Source organism: Antennarius striatus, chromosome 21 (assembly GCF_040054535.1).
Source record: "Antennarius striatus isolate MH-2024 chromosome 21, ASM4005453v1, whole genome shotgun sequence".
Taxonomy (NCBI): domain Eukaryota; kingdom Metazoa; phylum Chordata; class Actinopteri; order Lophiiformes; family Antennariidae; genus Antennarius; species Antennarius striatus.
The window spans coordinates 5,528,726-5,548,443 of record NC_090796.1 but is presented as its reverse complement, the minus strand read 5'-3'; the positions used below and the strand labels follow the sequence as shown (position 1 = coordinate 5,548,443).

The following is a 19,718-nucleotide window of genomic DNA, read 5'->3' as shown; positions in this document are numbered from 1 at the left end:
TTCTACCTGCTGACACACCTGAACTTCCTTTGCTTACAGTCAGTTTAGAAACACAATATATTTACCTGTCAGTGCAGCATTTACCACTGCACTTAAAATCAATCTGCATGTGGATTCCAAAAAGAAGTGTCACACATACATTATATAGTTTGCCTTTAGCATGATCACAGGTTTCAGCCTTTTAAGTCAGAGCTATTGTTAAGAATTCCAATTTTCAATGCTTCTTTTTCACAGCTAGATCTGTCTTTACATGATGAATGAGAATGACAAAAAACATTTGTCTGGTTTGATGTGAAGCCTAGAGACATTTGTTCAATCCATCTTGCACAGCAAAACAGACGCACACTGGCTTATCCCAGCAGAACAAACTGTCTCCTGATGCAAAGATCGGTAACAGTTTAAGGGTGGTTAAACAATTGTCGGCCGTCAACCAGGAGCCATAGAATAGCACCCAGGACACGGATAACGGTGCAAAGGATGGACAGAGTGATTTGGGGGCAGAGAGACAGCCGCCAAGGTAGTAGAGTCTCTGCTGGAGAAGGACGAGGAGGATGATGTTATTGTGATAAACAAGGAACTATTAACGATTGCTCTTAAAATGGAAAAACACTAACACAAGAATGAATAAAGTGAAGAAAATCTCTAAAGAAACACCTGAGACACCTCCTGATACAAGTAGCTCTGAGAACAAAAATGACAACAGTCTGAAAGAGGTCATAACAGAAAAATATGATTCGCAAAAGATGAAATATTCATGAAAGACACAGGGCAAAATTAGAAAGTTTCTTTCCTGACCTCAACATGTTTCTGGATAGCGTCAGCTTTTATATGTAAAGTAGGGCTGTCAGTTTAATGCGTTAAACCTTGTCTTCGCGTCTTTTTGCTGTTCTGCTGTTGACACAACCGTTCACCGCACAGGTAACCATGATACTTTTGGTGTTAATCGCGTCTAGAATTGTATTGTTTCTTATGGCTGCCAAGCTATGTTTGGCCCCAGTGACATATGACGCCCACGTGAACACTGAATGCGGAAGCTGCTGCAGCGCAGATTTTAAGCTTTTTTGACCAAACGGATGATGCTACACATATAAAATTTATTTTTTCTTCTATTTTTCATAATGATGAATACATATATGCAATTAAAATTAACTTTACTGTCCCTTTAAAGGTAATTGATGAATGTATATCTTGCTGCTACTCAGGACAGATACGCTTCCATCTCAAACTCCATGAAGGGTCTCAGCACCAAAGATTCTGACTTCCTAACAAAAGAATTATTACTAGGATCCCTAGTGCTTCTGCCAAGAAGCTTTGGTGCAATCGTACTATTGCTTATCAGTGATGGTCCTCTGCTTTTGTGCAGACAGATTTGTACAGTTTGGCTAAAACTCCATTGTGCAAATTGCTCCCAGGCGAATGGCCTTCGGATGAAGATACCAGCAGGCTTTGATCACTGGAGCCTTGCACAGTACGTTTAGACTCATGTGGGTAATATGTTGCAGGTTGACTAAAACTACAATAGCCTATAAATTATGCCTCTGGATGATTTTCAGGTAATTACACCGCAACATTGTAAATGTGCTTCAGGGGCAGTTTGTGTCTTGATATTGGTTTACTAGAAATACATTACTGATCATGCTGACAGTTAAGTTCAACCAAACAAGTCCAATCATGGTACTATTTTCTGTGGATCACAATAATTCTTTTCAGTTCAGCACCATTCAAGTGATTTCATAGATAAAACGCACACAAGGCTTCAAAGTCAATCACTCAAGTGTGATAATGGCCCGCATGCACTGACATCAGAGGAGAAAGTCTTTGTTGGCTGACCCAGCTGTGTGTGTGTGTGTGTGTGTGTGTGTGTGTGTGTGTGTGTGTTTGTGTGTGTGTGTGTGTGTGTGTGTGTGTGTGTGTGTGTGTGCGTGTGTGTGTGGGCACTATACCACTATATCACAAAAATTGTGAAGTTGTAGACAAGAGTAGGACATACGCAAATGTATCTGTTTTTGATCTTGGTAATCACGTTGGGACCCATTACATTAATCTTGTGATCCCATTAGTGTAATACAGAAGCTGTGTTAGAAAAAAAAATTCAGCTGGGATTTTAAAAGCATTCCACTGGTCAAATTAGTCTACATGAATGTCTGGACGTTGAATTTCCATCCATCCATTTTCTTGAAGACAAGAAGACCTCAGTCGTCTTGTCTTCAGCCGTTATTCTGCCTTGACGGTCACAGGAAACTCAGGAGCCTATCCCATAAGGCTATGGACAAGAGACGGGTTACATCCTGGAAGTGTTAAAAAGGCATCCATAGGCATATATTCTGTTATTCAGTCAGTAAAGTCCTATGTATTTTTTGCACAAAATATGAAAGCCCGTCTTTAAAGAATCCCCAAACATCATGCTCTCTCTCTAGTTTCACAACATTTTTTTATGTTGATTCTTTTCATCCTGGTGTAGCTGTATGAGCTGCTTTGTTAGTTTTATGGTATTCCAGCAGACAGTTCTGCCATCTGTATCCTAAATTGTGTTTTTCTGCACTTGACTGGTGCAGAATAAATGTGCACCAATCACACCTCAAAAAGGTTGTGTAAATGTGGCCAAGGAAACAAATTCCTGAATCAACATCTTTATAAAAATCCACTAACAAGTTTCATAAAGGTTTTCTGTAGTCCATAACCTCATCCATATTGTCTGAATGAATGAGGGTGTCTAAGGGTAGTTTATGACTCCTTATAATGTCTACAACTATTTTACTATTATCTAACATTTTGTTGTGTTGGAATGTTTTTTTGTAGAAAGTTGAACATTTGCTGCAATTCTGACATGGCACCCTCTATCTAGGTAACAAGCTTGATCTAAAATGGCTTAGCTTGATAAGAAAAACAGAAGCAGGCATGTTAGCAAGAATACAAAAATCAAACCACATTATACCTCTAAGTACATCAGTTTTAATCCTGTTAAGTTTTAATATCAGCTGTAAATCAGTTTTACAAGTGTAGTGTTTTCAGTCTGTGAGATGCCTATCTGTATTTGCATTCCTAGTTAGGTGTGTGTGTGTGTGTGTGTGTGTGTGTGTGTGTGTGTGTGTGTGTGTGTGTGTGTGTGTGTGTGTGTGTGTGTGTGTGTGTGTGTGTGTGTGTGTGTGTGTGTGTGTGTGTCTGTCTGTCTGAGACAAATGAAAACTGAGTTAAGTGGATGAACATCAACCTTTAAAAGTAATTGTTAGTAATCAAAACATTTTTATGGGAGCTGACTTGTACAGCAGCAAGTCACTGCAGATAGATGTTCTAAAAACCTGATCTCACACTCTGACGCCCCCTGTTGAAAAAGTTAATCTTTGTTCAAGCGTGATGGCCTACAATGAGGAGGAGGAGTTCTGAAACATGTGAGTGACACTGACAAGGAGACTGAGACTGAACCCTCCACTAAGAACATGAGAAGAACAAACAGAACTCCACAACGAGAACGATGGGAACACAAAGAAGAAACAACAGTGAAGAAGAGTGGGTTGCTTACGTGTGCCAGAGCTCTGCTGTGTAGAGCAATGGTGGGTCTGTACTGGTGGAAGTCCGTCTGGATCACACACACTCTCTTCTCCATCCTCACTGCTCACAGCTACCCATACTGTCTTCACCCAAGCTCTACCGAGCATTTGAAACGTGTGTGTACTGACTTGAATCTCTAGGTCTATGTGTATGTGTTTGAGAGAGAGAGGGAGGGAGAGAGCTGGTGTATGTGTGTGTTATGCCTGCTACCTGCCCTGAGAGGAGGGAGGGAGGCGTTGAGCAAAAAGAAAACAGGAACGAGCTTGAACAGCATCCCCCAAACCACACACACACATCCACACACCCACACCTCTGCTCTCCAGTGTGAAGCTACACCACCTTCTGACAGGAGGTGCCAGTCTCCAGCAGATCAACATCTCATGCATAAATGTCCAAATGGAGAGGATGAGCGCTGGCTGCCGGCTGCCACGGGGCAGGCAGCTGAGCCCATGGGGTGACTGGCAGCGGAAGGTGCGGAGCCAGTAGTTGCAGCCAATTACGCAGCTGTGGCGGCATGTGTTTATAAAAGCCGTGTTTATACAAGAAATTAAATCTGCTTTTTTAGATAACACTTACTTCCACTGCAGTCTGTGGTTACATGTAGGCAACAAAAATACTTCATAGGGTTGGGGAAAGATCTTGCTTTTGATTAAATATTACATTTGCAGTAAACTGATATGTTTCCACATCAAATAAAAAATACATGAAAAACACTTTCAATGTATCTCAGTTTACAACTTCTTATCTTATTTGATAAGAGATATAAATCAAGTAAATATTATTCTTTATTACAGAAAATGATGTGTGATACACCACTTTGAGTCAAGACACTGGTGGTGGTGGTGGCTGATGGCTAACAGTTAGGTTAGTGGCTATGTAGACTACATAAATAAAAGGATTACAAAACAGTGGTGAGGTCAGCCATGATGGATGAATTAGACAGTGCTGCTGAAAAGAAGACAAGAAGCAGAGTTGGAGGTGGTAGAAATGAGGAAAACAGTCAGTCAATCAGTTTTAGGCTCCCTGCCTCTCACCCAAAGCTAGGGTAGGTGTTGTGTTGCATCCAAACACAGTCAAACATTCACTCCGGACTACTCCCTACCTCTCCTGGTGCCTGGATTTTCTGGCTTTTTAAACATCGCCTGGTGTTTTTTTCATTCATGGTTTTGACAGTGGTTATTTGTCATGGCATCAGAACACTATGACATTACTTATCACAAACTCAACACAATAAAGTTAATACTAGGGATGCTGCATAGTTAGATATACTTAATAAATATTCTTAGTAAATTTCACATGATTTTTCACTTGCACTGAACTGAATCAAAATGACTACAGGATACCAGTAGCGACTAATAAACAAGTTTGATTAACTTTTTTTTTTTTTTTGGTAAAATAAACCTATAATTTGATTTAATGTATTTGCCCCATTGAATCAAGTCCAGGCTACAACCTCTAACGAGTATACAAAGCTGCATTAATTTCTCTAAAATTTCTGTTGTTCTGATTTCTATATCGCTAGTACTACATTTTGATTAACTTTACACAGATTGAACTTTTTGTCAAAAGTAATTTAAAATATCGAAGAACCAGATGGAAAGACAGGTTTAAAATGTACAGTACATTTATTCATTGACAGGTATACACAGAAAACTGAACAGTGGTACTTGACACAGAAAAAGTAATCTAAGACTATTTGCTGAGGATCTTTGTGTATTTAGGTGATGGTTTAGGGTGCATGGGGTCTATTCCAACAAAAATTCTCTGAACTGTCTCAAAAGTGTGCACCAGTTTTGGTGGATACTTAAGGTCCAGGGCATAGATAAGTCCAAAGAGAAGACGCTTGTGGTAGGCTGGTCAGATGTCTGACCACAGGACAACCATTTACCATGATACCAATGGCATCGGGCTGATGGCATACATACATTTTCATTGGGCGTATGGTGAGCTGGGCTTGCACCTCAGTTTCATCACAGCTCTGTTGGTGGAAACAAGAAAAAATGTTTGGTCACAGACATAAGTAAATGAGACACAGGCAACATATGATTGTTGCTAAGGTGATAGAAAATGTAAAAATCATTGGTACAGTACTTCCTGTCATCGTACTGATAACCCTACATTGCAGTTATAGTTTGGCATGACTGCATCATAAGTTTGCTTAGTTTCACTTCCTTTGTGTTGAATTATGAGTTATCAGAATTGAAGACACCATCACAAGTGGCCCACTCACTTCTAAACTACATATCCTAGTCCATAAATTTGGCATTTATTTTGTTATACAGTGGTACCTCTACTTACGAAATTAATTGGGTCTGGAAGAAATTTCATAAGTAGAGACGCGTTTTCCATGCAAAAGCCCTAATCCGTTCCAAGTCCCCCAAAATTCAGACGTAAAAGTTTTATAAAGCATAAAATTGCATCAAAACATGTAACAAGTACACGTTACAATTAGATTACACAATAAATGTGAGTTCCGCATAATGTAAACAACAAAGAATAGAGTAAAGAATAAAAATGACGGTCATTTATCATTTAACTGCTGTCCTCATTGTTTTTCGCCGTCTTTGGTTCATGCGCTCTTGCCTCACCATGCCGAACAACAGAGTGAATTCCAGTCCTCCTTTTGAACTTCTCCAACCACCAATGCAATGCCTTAAACTCCTTAAACTTCCTTTTGTTTTAATAACGTGGCGTTTATAGATGCATTACGGCCATATTAATTCGCGAGATCAACCAAAGGCATCCCTTTTTCATGCTTTTCTATTATCTCCATGTGCTGTGCACCTTATCCTCCAAGCCCACCAGTACCAGATGGTACTGGTGGGCTTGGATGTGATGTACACTGTTGAGGATGGGTTGCTTCTGAGAAAGTGGAGGTCCCACTCAGAACTTGACAGTGAGTTCAGTATAGTGGTTCAGGTGGTCATTCCTGTAAAACATCGACACACGTGTTATCCTTGGCTCATGATCATGCGTGGTCAGGTCATTTAGGTGTAACAAAAACCTATGACCATGTGTTGAGACATTTTTTTTGGCCAGGTTTAAAAAAAGACGTAGCAGTTCTGCCGTACATGTCACACATGTCAAATGGTGGGAAAGCCAAACCAGGTTATCAAGCGACAGCCTCTTCATCCTATTCCTGCTATAGGTGAAGCTTTTGAGCATGTCCTGGTTGACTGTGTGGGTCCGTTACCTAAGACGAAGAATGGCAATGAGTACTTGCTAACGATGATGTGTTTAGCTACACGTTACCCCGAAGCTATACCGCTTAGAAAAATAACATTGCAGTCTATAGTTAAGGCTTTGATCAAGTACTTTTCTACATTTGGGTTGCCAAAGATGATACAAACTGATCAAGGTACTAACTTTCTATCTGGCATCTTCGAACAGGTTTTAAAAACTTTAGCTGTCACTCACCGCACAACAAGTGCTTATCACCCCGAGTCGCAGGGGGTCCTAAAACGATGGCGTGGCACGCTGAAATCTGTGTTGCATAAATATTGCATGTTTTGCATTTAAATGATACCTTTGGGCTGGAGCTGCTTCGGTGATATGAAAATTCTTGTACAAAAAGTACGACTACTATGACTACGACTACTACTAGTAGTCGCCATGGGGCGACCGTAGCTCAGTGGTAGAGTGGGTCGTCCAATGCTTCATGATCGGCGGATTGATTCCCGCTCCCGCCGAGTCATTTGTCGTTATGTCCTTGGGCAAGACACTTTACCCTCCTTGCCTCCAGTGAGGCACTCGCTGGTGTGCAAATGTGTGTGTTCCGGTGGTGGTTGGAGGGGCCGTAGGCGCAGATTGGCAGCAACGCCTCCGTCAGTCTGCCCCAGGGCAGCTGTGGCTACGTACGTAGTTTACCACCACCAAGTATGAATGAGCTGTGAATGAATAATGGATCCAATGTAAGCGACTTTGAGTGTCCAGGCAAGAAAGCGCTATATAAATCTAATCTATTATTATTATTATTACTACTACGACTACTAGTACGATGACGACTACTACGACGACTACTACTACTACTACTAATAATGGAATAGATTTATATAGCGCTTTCTCAAAGACGCTTTACATCGGATCCATTATTCATTCACTCCTCATTCATACTTGGTGATGGTGAACTACGTGTGTAGCCACAGCTGCCCTGGGGCAGACTGACGGAGGAGATTGGCAGCGCAGAATCACTGTGTTTTGGTTAATAGTTGGGTCTTTGTTCTTTTTATAAATAAAATTTCAACCCAAAGGTCCGAGTGGGCTTGCCTCACTCTCCTGTGTCGCGTCCATCTGTTGTCAGTCACCCTGCTTTTGACTAGTGGCGCAGGTATGAAGTGACGTGCCGCTACAGCCTACGGGTCCCTCAATGGGCCAAATTTAAAATGTTTGCGAATTGACTTACCACTCACGATTAATTGCGTTAAGTTTTATAGCGTGTTAATTTGCAGCGGAATCTAAGTAAAGCGTTAAAGTGAAAGCCCTAATTTTTACATTTTTTTCTACAAGACATAATGCTTCTTTGAAGGAAGTATTGTTTTGCCTGTGCACCATATATTTTTGTATTTTATTTATTCATATTTAGTTCAGTTGAAAGGACTCAGGGAAAATTGTAGATAGCCATGAGAAAGGATACAACTAATTTTTTTTTTTTAACTATTTGATAGCAGTCATCGGTAGGATCGTAGAGCAGCACAATAATTTTTTAAAAATTTGGTAATTTTTTGCACAATAATGCATTATTATTATTGCGTATGCACAATATTATTATTGTTCATGCAATAATCCATGCAAACCAATATCCTTTCAGTTTGCAATTTCTTTATGCATTTATTATGATATTAAGGAACATATTCTGTTTTTGAAGGACCCTTACTTTTTAGCTGTTTGCCTGTTGAAAAGGTTTCCCCTGAAATTACTGACAGAGCCATAGATATTACTCCTTTATTTATTTAATCATTAAATAATATACACTGTGTTAGCTCTTGGTTCAATACGCTATGCTCATTTCAATAAGTATCAATAAACATTGAGCCAGTTCGGCCCTCGGCTTGTGGCAAATTTGTTTTTTTGTCCCTCCATGCATTTGACTTTGACACTCCTGATATATGGGATGCTCTACATGTCTATAGGTGCATTCAATAATCACTCAAAACATGATGCAAATTGTCATTTCAAAAATGACCCATGACAATGGCAAACACTATCCATGTATTCCATTGCCTTAAAACTGTTTCAGGCTAACTTTGATTGTCCCTTAAATATTTGTTTTATGTCTTTTAGCCCAACAGACATCCCTGCTTACACCACCAATATAGCAGCGTTTAAAGATTCAGTATACATATTGTAACACCCGTTCAGAATTTAGTAAGTTAAACTCTAAGAACTTACTGGATGTTGGGCCAATGCGGCGGTTCGACTACTGGAGCAGGAGGTGTAATAAATGAGACAACTCAGTCAGTTTGGGTAGATGACATGTATTGAAACTTTATAAACTTAAACGGTCATCTATGCCAATAATTCAGAACAACATACAAAATAACATTTCATAATGAAAGAAAATGGGCCCGAAAATTAATAAAATAATAAGCAAACACAGACACACACACATAGGCACATACCCCGGGGTTTTGCTAGTTAATCTCTCGATGATGGTTTCCTCTGCAGAGTGCAAAGAATAAGGTGCAAGTCCTCCTACCGCAGAAGTAGGAATCCAAAATCCTTGTCCATCCAAAGAAAATCAATAAATCCTTAGATCAATCGGTTCCGTATCAAATCCTAGGACAGTGGCTCGCCATCTTTGGACTGGACCATGCAATGAATCTGGAATCCGAAGTGGCGACGGTGTGGCTCCAGCATCAATCAACAGTCTCCGTGGATTCCCGTGATGGATTTCCCACAGAAAACAGTTCAGAAAAATCCAAGTCTGGATAATCCCACAAAATTTATTGTCAAAAGTTCCTCTCTTTCTTCAATATTCTGGGGTGGTGCACGGGAATATCTTTTTCTCTATTTTCCTTCTTTCTTATCCTTCTCTCCGCCGTCTCTCTCCTCACTCTTTTTCGCTGTCTCCCTTCTCCTTTTGCGCGCTTTCTCGGCGGAAGTCACCTGCGCCACTTTCGCGGGCCTTTTCAAAATAAAAGTCATTGACTTCCTTTTTCACAATAATATTGATAAACGCAATTCTAATACATTTCTGAATTGAAATACTACTTTTAGTAATAGACTACAACTGACAGTAACCCTTTATACTGTTGATGTATTCCTGTATGGCCTCAGCAATACTGACAGGGTTACAATACATCTCACGTTTTGTAATTGGATTCAAATAACAGAACAAACTAAATGCACACTCATCTACGATACGGCAGGATGTTTCAGAACTCATGCTACAATTATGGATTATTGTAATACAGTAATGGCTGGAAAAATTGGCTAGCTAGTTCATAACTATTAAAATTAGTTACCTAAGGACAATGGAAAGTTTAGCCCAAATTAGCTACAGTGAGATAGTGATAAACTGTAGTACATTTGCTCAAACTAGCAAAACTGATATAACATTATAGTAGAGTTAGGTAGCGCGATTAGCACTAGCGCTAGCCAGCGCGATTAGCACTAGCGCAATTTGGAAAATTAAGATAAACCCGGACGTCTGGTCATCGTCTATTTCATGTAACTCTTAAGATCACACAATTAGTGCTACTCCGGAAAAACGCAATGGAATATACGTAGATGGCAGGCATCATGAAAAACAGAATTTACTCGACACGTTCAAGGCATAGCTAAATCATATAGGCTTAAACTTACTAGTCTCACTGAAATCGATTTGTCTCGACTTAAATTTTATGAGCCTCGGTAATGTTATCTGCTCTCAGGGTCACATTAAGTTGCATTTAATGTGTCGTTGACTGTGGCAACAGCTAGCTGGCCAGCTAACTTTGTAGCCATTTGTGCAGCTATTTATCATTTGCTTTGGGAACTTCAAATGCCAAACAGAACTTTCCATGTTAACGTTATCCCACGACTTTACATGACAATAACTCAGCTAGAATTGTTGAGCCTACCTGTTTTACTTAGGGTCCATGTAGCAGCCTACAGCCAGTGGAAGATAGCAGGGTGGACTGAGTTGTTCCCAAAACTTTCCCTCAAACCGCCCCGCTCAAAGCGTCACATGACAGGAGGAATAACGATGAATGCAACCCTTTTTTAATTTGACTTATATACACAGTACGGTAATCACACAGTCATAACTACGTAGATAACTGATGTAATTTTTACTTAAAATGTACTGTTGTGTGTTTACTGATACATTTTAAGTAATATGGAAATATATTTATACTCTTTGGAATAAAACAAATAAAATAAGTAGATTGCAACAATTTTTAATGCATTAAAAAGTAAATCATAGATGTATCACTTTTAACATGTTGCGATAGTGCCTTGTTAAAAAGCCTTTAAATCACAATAAGCTAACATTTTGTGTGTTAACTAAATTTTGACAACCATTGATTATATACTCATGAGCATTTATTAAGACTAAACTGCTTGAGACAAGCTTTCCATGTTTTACCAAGATGGATAAATCTCTTTGTTGGGGCAGAATCTGTATTTTAAGAAAAAATAATATATACTGAGATTTAAACAGTGGGGATAAAACTAATATAATCAAATGAAACTCTCTTTTTAAGCTAGAACCTGCAAGAAAAAGGTGGGAGATTAGAAGACGTCGTGGTGCCGAACACCTGAAACTGCTTCAACCCACATACCTTCTTTCAATGTAAACCGAAACATGAGAAAACACTTTGTTCTCACCGGCTGTGTGTTTTTTAGAAACAGTAGTGGTCTAGACAAGTCAAGGAGCTACAAAAACATTGTGAAACCCAAAAAAAGAAAAAAAGATCAATCAAATAATGAGTTGCTTATAACCCTTCCAACAGTAATCTTCATTTCACTGATAATTTGTATGAAAATCCCAACATGTTGGTGGGCCATCAGAAGGTGTGTGGCTGGAGGCAGGAGGAAACCAGACACAAAATGACATGTTTACCTTGCAACAAGGGAAAGGTGACAGTAGAGAGTAAATAATCTTGCTTCACTCTGGTGGTATGAAGGTAATAGTTCAGAATTGGTTGTGGAAATTTAAAGATTTTTACAGGCTTATTGTCTGACAGTGGATCAAATGACAGGCGGCTCCAAGCTTATGTTCCACAAAACACCAAGTGGGGCGGATGTCAGCATGTGTACAAGGCTCAAGAATTTGACCCCACAGTAATGAAAACATGCACTGGATGTCAAAGTTAATTCCTTCTTTACCTGTATAGTCTCAGGAGCGAAGCAGTGCCATTGCACGTCACAGCTAATTTACAAACCTAAGACATTTAGAGGTTCAGTTAAAAAGATACTCAGGATTTTCGATCATTGTAAGGAGTTTCTGTAATAGATCGGCTCTGAATAAGAATACTTTTACAACTCCAACAGTAACTTCTGGAGCTAAATGTTCAAGTTATGCTGTGTCTGCTGGCATGTCCACTGCAACATGCATCTTTCAAGTTGAACATTGGGGTTGGGCAAGAATGAATTAAACATTGAAACCCATCCAGAAAAAAGAGACAGTTCCTAAGATTATATAAAAAACCTTTGACATTGCAAAGCACTTTTAATCCAAGCAGGCCGTTGACTGGCTGGTGGGTTTGGTAGCAGGATTACACTAAATCAAGACAGAGTTCCATGAAACCTGGTAGAAAGACAGAGCCATTACGGTACATTACAAGTCATTACATTAAGAAGCAGACAACTGTCAATTCCATTACAGATCCAGTTGTTCCGTCACTTCTTAACAGCAAATGGTGAATAGTTTTTGATAAGTCTCCCTAATTACACAAAAACTTTGCCACCGATTTTCATGAAAGTTTGTTCAAGCCTGTCAAAGACAAGAGCCAATGAAGATCTGCAGAACCGCACAGAGCAGCGGGTCCAAGCCAAACTGGCAACATTAACAGTTTGTGACTAGTTTGACAACGGGAGGTGACCTCAAGCAGCTACAGAGGAATCTAAATTAATAAAGACAAGCTATACTTTGTTAAAATGCAGAGAAAAAAATGCAAATTAAAATGAAAATTTTGTTGTGTGTACACAATGTAATAATGGAGTATGTAGCTCTGTCATCTCTGACAACTGAACACTTGCATTTTTAAAGTCTAAAAAACAAGAGTACTTAAGAAGTGACACCAAAAAAGTTTCCCTTACTGCCGTTTGCAATCCATCTATTACCTTTTCCTCAACTGACTGCCTGTCAGTCTGGCGATATTCATCAGCGCTTTCACAGAGCACTTGGTCTAGTGAGTTTTTCAGATTGACATGAACAGCAGTGTTAATCTTTAGCATTCTTGTTGGGCTTTTCTGGCAGCTTGCCATGTCTGAGAGAAAGCTAGCCACTGCTGTAGAGAGTTGAGGACCCACAGCCACAAACAGACACTGAAAAACCACTGAGAATCCACAACTATGCTCCAAAATACTGTACTACTCTACTCTGTACTACTCTAATGCGCACATAAGTATGTTTTGTATATCCCTGATTGCATTTAAGAAAACAACTAAGGGATTTAATCTGACCTGTCTTCTTGCTATGGGCTAAATACACCTCAGAGAGAAGCAAAGAGCTGCTCGTGTCAAAACACAAGAGCAATCCTAAGTTTACAATCAGATGGTGAAAACGCATTTCCATGACGCAGTAGCGTAACTACTTGCTTTTGCTTGTTAATTGCAGTAATCCGGCCGCCTTTAATCACGGTATAATTATAGAGTTTGATTTGTTGAATGTCAACTGACGTGAAGTCTGTCTACTTCACTGATGGTGGAGGTCGGAGATCAGTTTACCTTTGCCACAGTAAGAAAAGGAGGTCTGATTTTAGATCAGTGGAGAATGACACCTCTACTCTTTTTAATCCTGCTCTATCTTTTCTACGACATATCTATGGATTTTGATTAATTAAAGGTTAAAGGTCAAAGCTGAATTTAAACGCAAAGATTACAAATTTACTACATAGAAGGCCCCCCTTGTTTTCACTGTGTTTGTTATTATCACTGATTCACTCATTTTGTGGTTGGGATTCACACAGGCATTACATTTATTAAAATTTGACACCCTAACAAGAAAGCAGACAGGTGTAACAGTGTGATTACAGCAAATGGTTGGTGTTTTGGGAAATTGCTTTTGGCAGGTGGATGACTGATAAAACTCAGTCTATCAGAACCAGCCAATCAGCATCCATGCATAGTCAAAGTAAACATCTCGGTGGAGCTGAGAACAAACTGCCTTCGGGGGATGGCGGTCTCAATGTTTAGGTTTAGCCTAGTCCTGCCGACGAGTCATAGGATTTCTTAGTTAGGCCCCTGCCTCCCATTAATTCTCTGCTATTCTGGTCCCTCTAGCACCACTCTCGCCCCTGCTATCTCTGCTATCTCTGTCTCTCTTCCTTCTTCTGCTGTTCTCTCTCACAGGCCTTTGTGTGGTGGATCATCGGCAATCGGCTACCTCTGTCTGCTTCCATGGCTGGCGATAGCACAAGCTGTACAGTATTCCTGTTTCACCATCCACTAGGGGAGTGCTGGTTCTGCCTCATTTGGTTCTGTTGTGGTTTTGGGGTTTTGCCAGAGTAACCTTGACTTTAACTTTTTTGAGCTGAATGACTTAGGCACTGTCTGGTCTGTCCTCAGAGTGGTGATCCCCGGCAATCGGTGACCTCTGTGTGCTTCATCGGCTGGTGGTGACTCGCTCTACTGGATGATCGGCATGCCTTTGTTATACATTTATTGTTACTGTTATTGTTACTGTTATTATTATTGTGTTGTTAATCTGTACATGCGGTATCTATTGCTTCGTCTGTCCACTCCTGGAAGAGGGGTCCCTCCTCTGCAGTCTTCCTGAGGTTTCTCCCATCCATTTTTTCCCCTGTTAAAAGGGTTTTTGGGGGGAGTTGTTCCTTATCCGATGCGAGGGTCGCACTGCTTGCAGTGCACAAAGGTCAGAGGGATATCGTCCATGTGCAGATTGTAAAGCCCTTTGAGACATTGTTTGTGAATCTGGGCTATATAAAAATAAATAAACTTGAAACTTGAAACTTGAAACTTTTGGGAAGTGTGAGTTGCAAAGACAACAACCATGTCTTTTGGGTTGAACCCTGGGTAATAAATGTTTGTGCCTGCTTCCACAAACTGCTCTCCAACAGCTTTACGCATCCATGTGTTGTGCCCTTAAATAGGGAAATGATAGTGAGAGAGAATTGAGGAAAACCACTTATTGTATTGTTGTTCACTTATTGTATTCAACCATTTTGCACATAATACATACAAAATTTTTAACAATAACAATAAGACATTCAATAATCCAGTATCAGTAACAAAGATATCATTACAAATACACTTTTGTTTTAAACTAAATTATTTCATGGCCAGCATATTCTGAAATATGTTTTTAGCTTACCAAATTTCTTGTAATGACACATGAATTGCAAAATTAGCATTTTATCTTCAGTGTAGAAGTGTTAGCTAGCAAACCTGGAAAGGCAAACAGTCCAATATGGCCGCGCTACGATGCTGCCTCTACCTTAAAACTCCATCCATCCATCCATCCATCTTCCAACGCTTATCCGTAGTCGGGTCGCGGGGGCAGCGTTTTCCCGGCCACATTCACCAGCTCTGACTGGGGGACCCCAAGGCGTTCCCAGGCCAGCGTTGAGATATAATCCCTCCACCTGGTCCTGGGTCTGCCCCGAGGTCTCCTCCCAGCTGGACGCGCCAGAAACACCTCCCTAGGGAGGCGTCCCAGAAGCATCCACACTAGATGCCCAAACCACCTCAACTGACTTCTTTCCATGCGAAGGAGCAGCGGCTCTGCTCTGAGCCCCTCGTGAACAGCAGTGTTTCTCACCTTATCTCTAAGGGAGACACCAGCTATCCGCCTGAGAAAGCCCATTTCAGTCGCTTGCATCCGATCTTGTTCTTTCGGTCATGACCCATCGCTCATGACCATAGGTGAGGGTAAGAACGAAGATTGGTAGATAGTATATGGTAGATGGAGAGCTTTGCCTCTCGGCTTAGCTCCCTCTTTGTGACAGCAGTGCGGTAAAGCGACTGCAATACCGCTCCTGCTGCCCCAATTCTCCGTCCAATCTCACGCTCCATTGTTCCCTCACTCGTGAACAGGACCCAAAGATATTTAAACTCCTTCACTTGTGGAATGACCTCATTCCCCACTCGGAGAAGGCAGTCCACCGGTTTCCTGCTGTGGACCATGGCCTCAGATTTGGAGGTGCTGATCCTCATCCCTGCCGCTTCACACTTGGCTGCAAACCAGACCAGTGAGTGCTGCAGGTCACAGGTCGATGACGCAAACAGGACCACATCATCTTCAAAAAGCAGCGATGCAGTCCTCAGGCCACCAAACTGTAACCCCTCCTCACCACAACTACGCCTCGATATCCTGTCCATAAAAATCACAAACAGAATTGGTAATAAAGCGCAGCCCTGGCGAGGGCCAACAGCTACTCGGAACAAGTCCAACTTACTGCCGAGAACCTGAACGCAGCTCTCACTTTGGGCGTACAAGGATTGGATGGCCCTGAGGAGAGGTCCCCTCACCCCATACTCCCGCAGTACCTCCCACAGTATATCCCTGGCGACCCGATCGTACACCTTCTCCAAGTCTAGAAAACACATGTAGGCTGGATGGGCATACTCCCAAGCCCCCTCTAGGATCCCTGTAAGAGTAAAAAGCTGGTCCGTTGTTCCATGACCAGGACGGAACCCACATTGTTCCTCCTAAATCTGAGGTTCGACAATCGGCCGGACCCTCCTTTCCAGCACCTTGGAGTAAACTTTCCCAGGGAGGCTGAGGCTTGTAATGGCGCTGTAGTTGGCACAGACCCTCTTGTCCCCCTTTTTAAAAAAAGGAACCACCACCCCAGTCTGCCACTCTTTCGGCACTGTCCCAGACTTCCACGCAATGTTAAAGAGGTGTGTCATCCATGACAGCCCCTCAACACCCAGAGCCTTCAGCATTTCTGGGCGAATCTCATCAACCCCCAGGGCTTTGCCACCGTGAAGTTGTTTAACTACCTTGGTGACTTCACCCCGAGAGATTGACTCTGATCCCCCATCATCCTCCAGCTCCGCCTCTGCAACAGAGGACGGGTCAGTTGGGGAAGTTGGATTCAGGAGTTCCTCAAAGTGTTCCTACCACCGACCAACAACCTCCTCAGTCGAGGTCAACAGTGTCCCATCCTTGCTGTATACAGCTTGGATGGTCGCCCGTTTCCCCCTCCTGAGGTGTCGGACAGTCCTCCAGAACAACTTTGGTGCCGTCCGATAGTCCTTCCCCATGGCCTCTCCGAACTCCTCCCACACCCTCTGTTTTGCCTCCATCACAGCCGAGGCTGTAGTCCTTCTGGCCTGTCGGTACCCTGCAACTGCTTCAGGAGTCCCCAGGGATAACATGCCCCTGAAGGCCTCCTTCTTCAGTCGGACGGCTTCCCTGACCACCGGGGTCCACCACGGTGTTTGAGGGTTACCGCCCCTTGAGGCACCCAAGACCTTGAGATCACAGCTCTCAGTTGCAGCTTCAGCAATGGAAGCTCTGAACATCGACCATTCTGGTTCAATGCCCCCAGCCTCCACATGGATGCATGAGAAGCTCCTTCGGAGGTGTGAATTGAAGGCCTGGCGGACCGAGTCTTCCTCCAGACGTTCCCAGTTCACCCGCACTACTTGTTTGGGCTTACCAGGTCTATTCAAAGGTTTCCTCCGCCAACGGACCCAACTCAACACCAGGTGGTGATCAGTTGACAGCTTACCCTTCTCTTCACCCGAGTGTCCAAAACACACGGTCGAAGGTCAGATGATACAATCACAAGATCGATCATTGACTTCCGAACCAGGATGCTCTGATACCAAGCACACTTATGAGTATACTTGTGTTCGAACATGGTGTTAGTTATGAACAATCCGTGACTAGCACAGAAGTCCAACAACATAACATCGCTCGGGTTTAGATCAGGGAGGCCATTCCTCCCAATCACGCCCCTCCAAGTGTCTCCATCATTGCCGACATGTGCATTGAAGTCCCCCGGGAGAACAATGGAGTCCCCTGCAGGGATCCCATCAAGGACCCCATTTAGGGACTCCAAGAAGGCCGAATACTCTGAACTGATATTTGGTGCGTACGCAAAAATAACAGTCAGTTTTCCCTCCCACAGCATAGGGAGGCGACCCTCTCATCCACCGGGGTAAACTCCAACACAGCGGCACTCAGCCGGGGGCTTGTGAGTATCCCAACACCCGCCCTGCGCCTGCGTGAGGCGCAGGGCGGGTGAACAGCAGTGGAAGGGTTTATGACGTGACAGCGCCGAGAAGCAGCGGCAGATTTAACTGTATTAGCGACAAGAGTAACCTCAAATAGCACAGGCATATGATCAGAAAATATTGCATCACAGATCTCTAGGTTAAAAAGAGGCAAACCATACGATAAAACAAGATCGAGTGTGCGTCCATGTTCTTGTGTGGGTCCAGACCCAGACTGCACAAGATTAAAGGAGTCAATGAAGTTCAAAAAATCAATTGCCATTGGCTTTTCAGGACAACACATGTGAACATTAAAATCACCAACAACAAGGACACAGTCATATTTAGGCATAATTTCAGCCAGGAAGTCAGAAAATTTGTTCAAAAAGTCCTTATTATAGTTAGGAGGCCGATAGACCACCGCGCACAGCACAGTTTGAGAGCGACCAGTTCAAAAAGGCTCTGTTCAAAGCTGGTGAACGAGGATAATAAGGATAACTGCTTACATTTATATTGACTTTTGTAAACAGTAGCTATTCCTCCTCCTCGGCCAGTAGTCCGCGGGGAGTTAAAGTAGCATCTGTCGTCAGGTAAGAGTTGAGTGAAAGCGCTGGACTCATCAACACTCAGCCACACCTCAGTCACACAGAGAAAATCCAAACCTCGGGATGTGAAGAAATCCTTCAGAATGAAGGATTTACTCTTAAACATGTTTGAAGAGTAACATTATTGTTGTGTGGTAACTTAATATAACAGTGGGCAGACTCAAAACGTCCACACTGCATTACCTATTAACTCACATATTAATGATGGACTTCTTTGCTATATGTTTTAAACTTTGTTTCATAGAAAATAGATATGAGTGGAAATATTTCAGAATGAGAAACTTCATCATATCCAATCACATCCTTAGAACATGGTTAGCAAATCGAACTCAGTTTAGGGATTTATCATCTTTATTGGCTTCATAGTTCATCTTGGTAAAAACAGTGTTAAGAGTTTTCCAACTTTTCAGGGACATGTCGACATCTAGCTGCAGAAGGACGGATATCTTGTTGGTGAAAAAACAAAGCGTCACCATGGAATGTTGGGTAAACTTTCCATTTCATTCAGCACTATTTGTCAACTGCTTCCAGAATCAAAAATTCACTTTAAATCCCCATCCCTAACAGTCCTACTGCTTCTGACTTACATCAGCTGGTCACTAATAAATGCACTCAGTTTCTTAAAATATAACAGTTTTATTTTAAGAGACTGTTTCTTAAAATAAAACATTTTATATTGCCATTATATATTAAAAGTGGAAAACACAAACTAAATTTAATCTAAAACATATTTAGTGAAAAACAAACCAGATCAATATCCTTGATATATAGAATCCAACATGTGATTTGACATAAACTGAACAACAAAAGTCAGCTTAACTCATCCTCTGCATCAGTTTTGAGCATTCTTTAAATGAAAAAATCTCAAAAGTTGCTGTAATCAGGCTTTGAAAGATGATTTTTTTTTTGTCTCACCCCAACAAGCAGAAGAGTCACTTTTCTGTTTTCCATTTTTGCACAGGTACATGAATATGGATAATATTTTTGGTACCCTTGTGTTAATGAAAGAAAAACCTACAATGGTCATTGAAATAACTTGAAACTGACAATAGTAATAAACATTTCCTGAAAATTATCTCAGCTGATCGTCCAGGAGGAACCTGCAAGAGGAGAAACCACAAAGACTCCAGGGAAGAACTCATGATAGTGAAAATAATTAGTGAGACATTAATGTGTAGAGAAGAAGAGGAGTGAGGAGCTTAGTACCACATAGGGAGTCCCACAGCAGTC

General features: G+C 41.6%; 1 protein-coding gene across 3 annotated transcripts in view; it reads right to left on the bottom strand.

The window, feature by feature from the left end:
• LOC137588013 (putative uncharacterized protein MYH16) overlaps positions 1 to 3,684 on the bottom strand; it is a 46,358-nt gene extending 42,674 nt beyond the window's left edge. For 2 of the 3 annotated variants that reach the window (XM_068304715.1, XM_068304714.1), the window contains exon 1: positions 3,521 to 3,684. In XM_068304715.1, coding sequence (XP_068160816.1) covers positions 3,521 to 3,604 — 84 coding nt within the window. In that variant the 5' untranslated portion in view covers positions 3,605 to 3,684. The remainder of the gene's footprint in view (positions 1 to 3,520) is intronic. The other variant, XM_068304717.1, reaches the window with a different exon arrangement.
• Positions 3,685 to 19,718: the final 16,034 nt, after the last annotated feature.